This window comes from Hyperolius riggenbachi, chromosome 7 (genome assembly GCF_040937935.1).
Source record: "Hyperolius riggenbachi isolate aHypRig1 chromosome 7, aHypRig1.pri, whole genome shotgun sequence".
Taxonomy (NCBI): Eukaryota; Metazoa; Chordata; class Amphibia; order Anura; family Hyperoliidae; genus Hyperolius; species Hyperolius riggenbachi.
In genome coordinates this window covers 972,315-985,104 of record NC_090652.1, presented here as the reverse complement: position 1 = coordinate 985,104, position 12,790 = coordinate 972,315, and the positions used below count along the sequence as shown (strand labels likewise).

The following is a 12,790-nucleotide window of genomic DNA, read 5'->3' as shown; positions in this document are numbered from 1 at the left end:
AGGGGAGCCAGAACATACACCATAACTGAGAGCGGGTCAGAAAGGAGCGCTGCAGGAGCTGTACTAATAACACACCCTCCTTACAGAGATGTGACGGGTGGTACAGGGGAGCCAGAACATACACCATAACTGAGAGCGGGTCAGAAAGGAGCGCTGCAGGAGCTGTACTAATAACACACCCTCCTTACAGAGAGGTGACGGGTGGTACAGGGGAGCCAGAACATACACCATAACTGAGAGCGGGTCAGAAAGGAGCGCTGCAGGAGCTGTACTAATAACACACCCTCCTTACAGAGAGGTGACGGGTGGTACAGGGGAGCCAGAACATACACCATAACTGAGAGCGGGTCAGAAAGGAGCGCTGCAGGAGCTGTACTAATAACACACCCTCCTTACAGAGAGGTGACGGGTGGTACAGGGGAGCCAGAACATACACCATAACTGAGAGCGGGTCAGAAAGGAGCGCTGCAGGAGCTGTACTAATAACACACCCTCCTTACAGAGAGGTGACGGGTGGTACAGGGGAGCCAGAACATACACCATAACTGAGAGCGGGTCAGAAAGGAGCGCTGCAGGAGCTGTACTAATAACACACCCTCCTTACAGAGAGGTGACGGGTGGTACAGGGGAGCCAGAACATACACCATAACTGAGAGCGGGTCAGAAAGGAGCGCTGCAGGAGCTGTACTAATAACACACCCTCCTTACAGAGAGGTGACGGGTGGTACAGGGGAGCCAGAACATACACCATAACTGAGAGCGGGTCAGAAAGGAGCGCTGCAGGAGCTGTACTAATAACACACCCTCCTTACAGAGATGTGACGGGTGGTACAGGGGAGCCAGAACATACACCATAACTGAGAGCGGGTCAGAAAGGAGCGCTGCAGGAGCTGTACTAATAACACACCCTCCTTACAGAGAGGTGACGGGTGGTACAGGGGAGCCAGAACATACACCATAACTGAGAGCGGGTCAGAAAGGAGCGCTGCAGGAGCTGTACTAATAACACACCCTCCTTACAGAGAGGTGACGGGTGGTACAGGGGAGCCAGAACATACACCATAACTGAGAGCGGGTCAGAAAGGAGCGCTGCAGGAGCTGTACTAATAACACACCCTCCTTACAGAGATGTGACGGGTGGTACAGGGGAGCCAGAACATACACCATAACTGAGAGCGGGTCAGAAAGGAGCGCTGCAGGAGCTGTACTAATAACACACCCTCCTTACAGAGATGTGACGGGTGGTACAGGGGAGCCAGAACATACACCATAACTGAGAGCGGGTCAGAAAGGAGCGCTGCAGGAGCTGTACTAATAACACACCCTCCTTACAGAAAGGTGACGGGTGGTACAGGGGAGCCAGAACATACACCATAACTGAGAGCGGGTCAGAAAGGAGCGCTGCAGGAGCTGTACTAATAACACACCCTCCTTACAGAGAGGTGACGGGTGGTACAGGGGAGCCAGAACATACACCATAACTGAGAGCGGGTCAGAAAGGAGCGCTGCAGGAGCTGTACTAATAACACACCCTCCTTACAGAGATGTGACGGGTGGTACAGGGGAGCCAGAACATACACCATAACTGAGAGCGGGTCAGAAAGGAGCGCTGCAGGAGCTGTACTAATAACACACCCTCCTTACAGAGATGTGACGGGTGGTACAGGGGAGCCAGAACATACACCATAACTGAGAGCGGGTCAGAAAGGAGCGCTGCAGGAGCTGTACTAATAACACACCCTCCTTACAGAGATGTGACGGGTGGTACAGGGGAGCCAGAACATACACCATAACTGAGAGCGGGTCAGAAAGGAGCGCTGCAGGAGCTGTACTAATAACACACCCTCCTTACAGAGATGTGACGGGTGGTACAGGGGAGCCAGAACATACACCATAACTGAGAGCGGGTCAGAAAGGAGCGCTGCAGGAGCTGTACTAATAACACACCCTCCTTACAGAGATGTGACGGGTGGTACAGGGGAGCCAGAACATACACCATAACTGAGAGCGGGTCAGAAAGGAGCGCTGCAGGAGCTGTACTAATAACACACCCTCCTTACAGAGATGTGACGGGTGGTACAGGGGAGCCAGAACATACACCATAACTGAGAGCGGGTCAGAAAGGAGCGCTGCAGGAGCTGTACTAATAACACACCCTCCTTACAGAAAGGTGACGGGTGGTACAGGGGAGCCAGAACATACACCATAACTGAGAGCGGGTCAGAAAGGAGCGCTGCAGGAGCTGTACTAATAACACACCCTCCTTACAGAGATGTGACGGGTGGTACAGGGGAGCCAGAACATACACCATAACTGAGAGCGGGTCAGAAAGGAGCGCTGCAGGAGCTGTACTAATAACACACCCTCCTTACAGAGATGTGACGGATGGTACAGGGGAGCCAGAACATACACCATAACTGAGAGCGGGTCAGAAAGGAGCGCTGCAGGAGCTGTACTAATAACACACCCTCCTTACAGAGAGGTGACGGGTGGTACAGGGGAGCCAGAACATACACCATAACTGAGAGCGGGTCAGAAAGGAGCGCTGCAGGAGCTGTACTAATAACACACCCTCCTTACAGAGATGTGACGGGTGGTACAGGGGAGCCAGAACATACACCATAACTGAGAGCGGGTCAGAAAGGAGCGCTGCAGGAGCTGTACTAATAACACACCCTCCTTACAGAGAGGTGACGGGTGGTACAGGGGAGCCAGAACATACACCATAACTGAGAGCGGTTCAGAAAGGAGCGCTGCAGGAGCTGTACTAATAACACACCCTCCTTACAGAAAGGTGACGGGTGGTACAGGGGAGCCAGAACATACACCATAACTGAGAGCGGGTCAGAAAGGAGCGCTGCAGGAGCTGTACTAATAACACACCCTCCTTACAGAGATGTGACGGGTGGTACAGGGGAGCCAGAACATACACCATAACTGAGAGCGGGTCAGAAAGGAGCGCTGCAGGAGCTGTACTAATAACACACCCTCCTTACAGAGATGTGACGGGTGGTACAGGGGAGCCAGAACATACACCATAACTGAGAGCGGGTCAGAAAGGAGCGCTGCAGGAGCTGTACTAATAACACACCCTCCTTACAGAGAGGTGACGGGTGGTACAGGGGAGCCAGAACATACACCATAACTGAGAGCGGGTCAGAAAGGAGCGCTGCAGGAGCTGTACTAATAACACACCCTCCTTACAGAGATGTGACGGGTGGTACAGGGAGCCAGAACATACACCATAACTGAGAGCGGGTCAGAAAGGAGCGCTGCAGGAGCTGCGCTAATAACACACCCTCCTTACAGAGAGGTGACGGGTGGTACAGGGGAGCCAGAACATACACCATAACTGAGAGCGGGTCAGAAAGGAGCGCTGCAGGAGCTGTACTAATAACACACCCTCCTTACAGAGAGGTGACGGGTGGTACAGGGGAGCCAGAACATACACCATAACTGAGAGCGGGTCAGAAAGGAGCGCTGCAGGAGCTGTACTAATAACACACCCTCCTTACAGAGAGGTGACGGGTGGTACAGGGGAGCCAGAACATACACCATAACTGAGAGCGGGTCAGAAAGGAGCGCTGCAGGAGCTGTACTAATAACACACCCTCCTTACAGAGATGTGACGGGTGGTACAGGGGAGCCAGAACATACACCATAACTGAGAGCGGGTCAGAAAGGAGCGATGCAGGAGCTGTACTAATAACACACCCTCCTTACAGAGATGTGACGGGTGGTACAGGGGAGCCAGAACATACACCATAACTGAGAGCGGGTCAGAAAGGAGCGCTGCAGGAGCTGTACTAATAACACACCCTCCTTACAGAGAGGTGACGGGTGGTACAGGGGAGCCAGAACATACACCATAACTGAGAGCGGGTCAGAAAGGAGCGCTGCAGGAGCTGTACTAATAACACACCCTCCTTACAGAGAGGTGACGGGTGGTACAGGGGAGCCAGAACATACACCATAACTGAGAGCGGGTCAGAAAGGAGCGCTGCAGGAGCTGTACTAATAACACACCCTCCTTACAGAGATGTGACGGGTGGTACAGGGGAGCCAGAACATACACCATAACTGAGAGCGGGTCAGAAAGGAGCGCTGCAGGAGCTGTACTAATAACACACCCTCCTTACAGAGAGGTGACGGGTGGTACAGGGGAGCCAGAACATACACCATAACTGAGAGCGGGTCAGAAAGGAGCGCTGCAGGAGCTGTACTAATAACACACCCTCCTTACAGAGATGTGACGGGTGGTACAGGGGAGCCAGAACATACACCATAACTGAGAGCGGGTCAGAAAGGAGCGCTGCAGGAGCTGTACTAATAACACACCCTCCTTACAGAAAGGTGACGGGTGTCCAAGGGACAGAACATACACCATAACTGAGAGCGGGTCAGAAAGGAGCGCTGCAGGAGCTGTACTAATAACACACCCTCCTTACAGAGAGGTGACGGGTGGTACAGGGGAGCCAGAACATACACCATAACTGAGAGCGGGTCAGAAAGGAGCGCTGCAGGAGCTGTACTAATAACACACCCTCCTTACAGAGAGGTGACGGGTGGTACAGGGGAGCCAGAACATACACCATAACTGAGAGCGGGTCAGAAAGGAGCGCTGCAGGAGCTGTACTAATAACACACCCTCCTTACAGAGATGTGACGGGTGGTACAGGGGAGCCAGAACATACACCATAACTGAGAGCGGTTCAGAAAGGAGCGCTGCAGCTGCTGCCCCTCCCCCAATGATGTAGCAAGTCACATTCCAAGAGCTGATAGCACACAGTGGGGCCCTGCCTGGTCAATCACCACAAAACGGGCCCATGAGTCAGGGGAAGCTAAACGGTTCTTATTATTATTGTATACTTTTTGGTTCTCCATCTCCTAATCGGTGAGATGACTGGCGCTGTTTATTCCTCGTGTAGTGTTGTGTGGAAGCCTCTCCCTGGTGTGAGATATACCGCCCCTCCCCCCCACCTTTATCCTGACAGGACCCCCCCGATCCTACCAGGGGGGGACTATAAAGTGGACCTGAACTTGGAACGTCCTCTCCGCTCTAAAAGATAAGCAACAGCACAATAACCTTTACAGAAAAACATTTCCTTGTTACAGCTGATACAAATCCGGCAATAAATCTGCAGTGTCTACTTCCTGCTTTCATGGAAGCAGACAAAGGGTTAACACTCTGTATTTTCCAATTAGCTGCTCTGCTGAGGACTTCTGAGATTCCTAAGCTGACACACCTGATGGATGAAATTATGCTAGTGACTAGCCACAGATGAGGGGGAATTAGACTGGCTAAACTCTCTAAATACACACAGGGTGCATTTCTCTGTTTTCCTTCTGTCCTGAGAGTACAGGTCCACTGTAAAGCAGCAGGATGGGCCATTCTATGCCAGGAAAAGAACACGTATATAAGTAGATAACGACTTGTCCCACTTACATAACAGATGTGTTGTACGCTCCAAGTTTTCATCTCAGTTAATTCAGTAAATAAAGAGAATTCTGTTCCTGGCATTTGCCATCTTGCTTCCCTCTGACTGAAGCCAATCCTGATGTCATTTCCTCCCTTACTTTTTTTCCTCTTAGAATCTGCACCCTGTAAGCCCATGTGAGCACAGCACAGATCAGATTTCAGCTTCAGGGACAGTTCACACTGGATGATTTTGCAGCGATATGCTGATCACCGGTGATCAGCAATATTCTGCTGCTAATGCAAGTCAATGGCAGTGTTCACACTGTAGTGATCGTCATTGATTAGCGATTTGCTGATGGTGCATGCAGCAGTTTTGGAGCGACTGCATTTCAATGTTATAGATCAGAGGTCAGGACCTTTTTGTCTGAGAGCCATAAACTCCACATATCTTAATATCTAATTCTGTGAGAGCCATACAATAGGTTTCAAACTGGCACAGTGCGCATGCGCAGCAGCGGGCTCATGTCCCTGTTGCCATGGTGATGTGGATACAGTTGATCCGCCGGGCAGCGGAAGTGTCAGACACGTCTTCAGCTTCTCTTGGGTTTCAGCAACATCAGCAATTTCCCCAAGAGCCAGACAGGAGAAATACCGACTAACAGCTTGTACAATTAGCTAGCTGACTTGGAGTTGAGTCACTTTGTAGGACGAGTGAGGGGATCTCGTCCTACAAAGTCACTGGACCGGACAGGATCCAGAGTAGGACAATTGGAGCAGCCGTTAGTTTTGGGGGGAGTGTGTGTAAGTTAGCAATGCATGCTTCAGCAGTAGGGCGCCTACATTGAAAATGTTACTTGCGCTGCCACACTAAGCTGTGCTGCTTGAGCAGTGGAGCTCAGTGAATCACCCCTCTACTGATTTGTCTGTGAGCCAGATGCAGCCATCAAAAGAGCCACATCTGGCTCCTGAGCCATAGGTTCCCTACCCCTGTTATACAATCACAAAACGCAATCACTCCTAAATCACTTTCCTGTACAGTGAAAAAATAGCTATTTGCTGATCGCCGGCGATCAGCAAAACGCTTCCAAAGCGCCCAGTGCGAACTAGCCCTCACACTGAGCTGCCCTCAGCCAGTCAGTGAGGAGCAGTAATGTGGGAGGTGAGATGACATGCTTCCCTCTCATCGGCAATGGTGAAAATACAGCCAGGCTGACTGAGATAAGATTCATTACAGCAGACACATTTCTGATTAGATTAGAGTGCTTGCAATGCAGGTACAGGGTCCAGGCTGCATAATGAACACAGCAGTGGGTAAATGGAACTTGATTTTGTGGCTGACAGTCCCTCTTTAATGTGAGGTTACCTCCTCTGAGAGATCCACCGCTCTCCGCCAAATCCTCCTCTCTCTGAATGCCACCCGTCAGTTCCCTCCACACCTTCCACTGAACACAGATGGGTGGCAGCACCCAGGCCACGCCCTTTCCTGTAGTGTGGCTACCACATGCCTCGTGTAGCCACGCCCAGCTCCAGGACAGTAAGTGAGTGGTGTGTTTGTGACATCGCCCCCTAGGCAGCACTGAGGAGACACAACCGCCTGATTCTCCAAAGAACTAGTTTAACAGGAACGTTTCATTGCTCCATCACCAATCATAAAACCGACAATCGTTTCGGGGCCCCCGTTATCAAGGCATAGTTGAGATCATGACAAAAGGGACACTATGTAGTCCTAAAACGAACGCGTGTTTTATGATCGATTGCATGTATATGGTGATGGAGCAATAGACCGTTCCTGTTAGTGGTGTGCGGAACTTTTTTCTTTGGATACTTGTATGGACTTTGGCTGCTTGGTCCTGCACCCTTCACCTCTGCTGGACGCTGGTGTGCGATATTTGGGATTACTCTGATTCTCCTATGTGACAATTGTTGGGGTCACTTTGGTTGCTCCTGCGTGCTTCCTGCTATGTCCATCAAAGTTGAAATTCCAATATTAGTGGTGGGGCCATTTAATGCCAGCCTCTCATGACTGAAGTTCAGAATCTGCCCAACAGAGGATCCTATGAGCCACTAACTCGTACCCATCTTGTCTTGGCAGCTGTATGACTTCTCAGCCAATGAGGAGACTCCGTGCGCTGTGACCTTTCACCCCATGCGTCAGGCTCTGGCTTGTGGCTTCAGCAGTGGTGTGGTCAGATATTTCGATGTGACGTCTACTAGTCTGCAGGCTGAGCACAAGTAAGTGTGTAGATGGGGGTATATATTGGAGATGTCTTGGGGGAGGGGGGAGATGGAGGAGGTCTTAGTGGTGTTGTGGGGGGGGGGGTTGCGGGGAAGAGGTTTTGGTGGAGGGGGGATGGATGGATGGATGGAGGAGGTCTTAATGGTGGTGGTGGTGGAAAAGGTCTTGGTGTGGGGGGGGGGGGGGGGGGGTAGATTTAGGAGGTGTTGGTGGAGGGGGGAATGGATAGAGGGGGTCTTGGTGGAAAGGGGGGGTGGATGGAGGGGGTCTCAGTGGAAATAGGGTTGGATGGAGGAGATTTCGGTAGAGGGGGCAGGTACAGTACAGACCAAAAGTTTGGACAAATCTTCTCATTCAAATAGTTTTCTGTATTTTCATAACTATGAACATTGTGGATTCACACTGAAGGCATCCAAACTATGAATTAACACATGTGGAAGTATAGTACATAACCAAAAAGTGTGAAACAACTGAAAATGTCATATTAATCTAGGTTCTTCAAAGTAGCCACCTTTTGCTTTGGTTACTGCTTTGCACACTCTTGGCATTCTGTTGATGAGCTGCAAGAGGTAGTCACCTGAAATGGTCTTCCAACAGTCTTTCCAGTTCCCAGAGTTCCCAGAGATGCTTAGCACTTGTTGGCCCTTTTGCCTTCACTCTGCGGTCCAGCTCACCCCAAACCATCTCGATTGGGTTCAGGTCTGGTGACTGTGGAGGCCAGGTCATCTGGCGCAGCACCCCATCACTCTCCTTCCTGGTCAAATAGCCCTTACACAGCCTGGAGGTGTGTTTGGGGTCATTGTCGAAAAATAAATGATGGTCCAACTAAACGCAAACCGGATGGAATAGCATGCCGCTGCAAGATGCTGTGGTAGCCATGCTGGTTCAGTATGCCTTCAATTTTGAATAAATCCCCAACAGTGTCACCAGCAAAGCACCCCCACACCATCACACCTCCTCCTCCATGCTTCACGGTGGGAACCAGGCATGTAGAGACCATCCGTTCACCTTTTCTGCATCGCACAAAGACACGGTGGTTGGAACCAAAAATCTCAGATTTGGACTCATCAGACCAAAGCACAGATTTCCACTGGTCTAATGTCCATTCCTTGTGTTCTTTAGCCCAAACATGTCTCTTCTGCTTGTTGCCTGTCCTTAGCAGTGGTTTCCTAGCAGATATTCTACCATGAAGGCCTGATTCACACAGTCTCCTCCTAACAGTTGTTCTAGAGATGTGTCTGCTGCTAGAACTCTGTGTGATATTGACCTGGTCTCTAATCTGAGCTGCTGTTAACCTGCGATTTCTGAGGCTAGTGACTTGGATGTGTAATAAATATTTGTTGGTTGCTATTGGCAATAACACTACACCTTCGTTCGGCACCATATCACAGGCAGTGTGATAACTTGACACTCATCACAGCAAACAGCATAGGAGATAGAACTTCTTAGACCTCGTCAAAGGTTCAAGAGTTTAACTGTAAAACAAATATACAGATGTGTTCAGTAGCAATATCTTCGTTACAGGTTAACCTTGGCACAGCAAACGGTCTGTAGAATCTTATGCGTTCCATGCAGACTTGATCTATCCCTAGTGACGAGAGACCAGGCTTTCTCTTTGTTACATCTATGCTAGTTGCACTTAGGCATATATACAGCGTACAGTTACGGAAAGTTACAAGAAGGGAAGTCAGAAGTAGAGAGCAGTCCCTCGGGAGCCCATGTCGGCTATTCTTATACTAACCTCTAAAGAGTTAAATGTGACATCATCCTGCAGGGATAATCTAGCACCCATCGCATGCAATTGGCTGATAATAGCATGTGATGGATGCCCCTATCTACGCATGCTCCTAGGGGACAAGCCAAATATGGCATTTTCTCCCTTATTACCCAGAAAGGAAGGAAATGTTCCCTGGCTATTGTTTACCTTTAGGAAATATGAAAACACTTGATGTTTACAGTAAAGTTGCCTGGCAGGCTTTACATCTTGGACAAATTAGCACTCTGGCCTTGGGCTGGCCCTGTGTGAGACACAAGACCATGGTCCACAGTGCTTCTAGAAATGCTCATTAAAGGGAGACTCTCTGCAAGTCAAGTCTTTTAACTAACCTCAGTTATAACTGAGGCCTACGAATTCAGCATACTTAAATTCTAACAGGATGAACTTATCCTCCGCAGCAGAGGCGACTCTTGGTCTTCCTTTCCTGGGGTGGTCCGCGTGTGAGCCAGTTTCTTTGTAGCGTTTTATGGTTTTTGAGACTGCACTTGGGGACCCTTTCACAGTTTTCCCAATTTTTCAGACTGACTGACCTTCATTTCTTAAAGTAATGATGGCCACTCGTTTTTCTTTACTTAGCTGCTTTGTACTTGCCATAATACAAATTCTAACAGTCTATTAAGTAGGACTATCAGCTGTGTATCCACCTGACTTCTCCACAATGCAACTAATGGTCCCAACCCCATTTATAAGGCAAGAAATGCCACTTAGTAAACCTGACAGGGCACACCTGTGAAGTGAGAACCATTTCAGGTGACTACCTCTTGTAGCTCATCAAGAGAATGCCAAGAGTGTGCAAAGCAGTCATCAAAGCAAAAGGTGGCTACTTTGCAGAACCTAGAATATGACATCTTTTCAGATGTTGCAGACTTTTTGGTTATGTACTATACTTCCACATGTGTTCATTCATAGTTTGGATGCCTTCAGTGTGAATCCACAATGTTCATAGTCATGAAAATAAAGAAAACTCTTTGAATGAGAAGGTGTGTCCAAACCTTTGGTCTGTACTGTATATAGATGAGGGAGGTCTTGGAGGGGGATGGATTGAGGAGGAGGTCTTGGTGGAGGGGGTTTGGATTGAGGAGGAGGTCTTGGTGGGGGTGGGGGGGGTTGGATTGAGGAGGAGGTGTGTGTGTGTGTGTGTTGCGTGTTGAGTTTGGTGTGACTGACCCTCTCTTTCCGTATACCAGGCAGCACCGTGGTGCCATCACCGGCCTCCTGTTCTCTCCTGATGGTTGCCTCCTGTACAGCGCCTGTGCTCTGGGCTCGCTGGCTCTGTACAGCATCGGACAGCGGGAGCAGCATGTCCTGCGGGTGCTCGGTAAGGCAGGCAGGAGATGGTGGTATAACCTCAGACTACGATCCTGGTAGCTATAATGTGAAGGGAAAACCAGGAGCCAAATGGTGGAATATTGTTAGGTGGTCAAAAATAAACAGAAATTGTGGGTAATGGATACTCACAAGGATTGGTTGCAAAACTTGCAAGCACCTGTATCCAACACGTGTGCGCCTACAGGGAAATAACCATCCCCCGCTCGGTATCCCAGATCCTCCGGAACCTGGTTGGTTGCTGTACCGTGCATGTGCAGGACTCTTACGCATGTTGGCGTGATGGTGCAGTGGGGGCACGCATGTGTGACCTCACCGAAGTAGTCACATTACCGGAGCCGCCAACGGGACCGCGGAAAGGACCAGGAGGATTGCGGGGGATCTCGTGGGCTGCGGTGGGCTGGAGGTAAATCCAGTTTTTTTTTTTTGTTATTTGTTTTTTTGTTACAGCTTGGGGTCCCTTTAGGATTTTCCTAGTTGCAGATGGCTACATATTTGGAAAATTCTATCAACTCCTAAGGAGGTGTCCAGAAACTTGACAAACAGGGGTTGTGGGAGGTGCCCAGTGTGCGATATTCTGTACTCACTGGAAATAAGTAGAGGTGTTTATTGATAGCCCTGCTCTGCGGTCTGTGTGGAGCGTGGGTGCCTGTACATAGACATTACAGCAGGTTTATTCTGTGATATTGACCCGAGGAAGCGGAGGAGGACCTGCGAAACGCATTGTCAACAGTTTCACCGGTTATCAATAAAAACTTCTCTTCCATGAACTTGATGTGGATCATCTGAAGAGGCGAGACCGCTCGATTTATTTCCAGTGATAGAGTATCCCTTTTTGTTTAGTGCTTTAGAAGCTCCTTGCATTCAGATCCTGTGACTATCCCTCCCCCCATCAGTATCCCCATCTCTCCCCCCCCCCCCCCCTCCCTCTGCTCAATCACTAGGAAATAACCGAGTGCTGTATTGTTCTCAGCGGTTTATCCCTCCACATGCAGACACAGTGACACTCTGGGAAGTATGTATGACCCCCCGGCTGCTTGTCCATGAAGGCTCAGCCAGAGTCCTGCAGCTTGTGGAGTATGATGGCTGCAGTAATATCACTGACTTCATCGCTTCTCTCTGCTTCCCACCCCGTCCAGGTAACGTGGTCTGCAAGAGCTCCGAGCGCGGCCCCCGGGCGCTGTGTGTGACCAGAGACGGCAAGCTCCTCGCCTTCGTGGGGCCCACAGAGTTCACTGTCACCATCATGGACGCCCAATCGCTAGACGAGGTAACCAGTCACACACTGTACACACACACACTATATATACACACACACACTGTACACACACACACTGTACACACACACACACACACACACACACACACACACACACACACACACACACACACACTGTACACACACACACACTGTACACACACACACACTGTACACACACACACACTGTACACACACACACACTGTATATACACACACACACACTGTACACACACACACACTGTACACACACACACACTGTACACACACACACACTGTACACACACACTGTATATACACACACACACACTGTACACACACACACACTGTACACACACACACACACACTGTACACACACACACACACACTGTACACACACACACACACTGTACACACACACACTGTACACACACACACACACACACACTGTACACACACACTGTACACACACACACACTGTACACACACACACTGTACACACACACACACACACACACTGTACACACACACACACTATATACACACACACACACACACACACACACACACACACACACACACACACACACACACACACACACACACACTATATATACACACACACACACTATATATACACATACACACACACACACTGTACACACACACACTATATATACACACACACACACACTGTACACACACACACACTATATATATACACACACACACTGTACACACACACTATATATATATACAGGACTTAAGTAGACACACAGAACCGGCACTGCAAC

At 49.7% G+C, this 12,790-nt stretch overlaps 1 protein-coding gene across 1 annotated transcript in view; it reads left to right on the top strand.

Moving 5' to 3' along the window:
• The first annotated feature begins 6,920 nt into the window (after positions 1 to 6,920).
• The window catches only part of WDR90 (WD repeat domain 90), a 109,408-nt gene continuing 103,538 nt past the window's right edge, over positions 6,921 to 12,790 (top strand). The window contains exons 1-4 of the mRNA XM_068246363.1: positions 6,921 to 6,953; positions 7,512 to 7,651; positions 10,620 to 10,750; positions 11,898 to 12,028. Coding sequence (XP_068102464.1) covers positions 6,921 to 6,953; positions 7,512 to 7,651; positions 10,620 to 10,750; positions 11,898 to 12,028 — 435 coding nt within the window. The remainder of the gene's footprint in view (positions 6,954 to 7,511; positions 7,652 to 10,619; positions 10,751 to 11,897; positions 12,029 to 12,790) is intronic.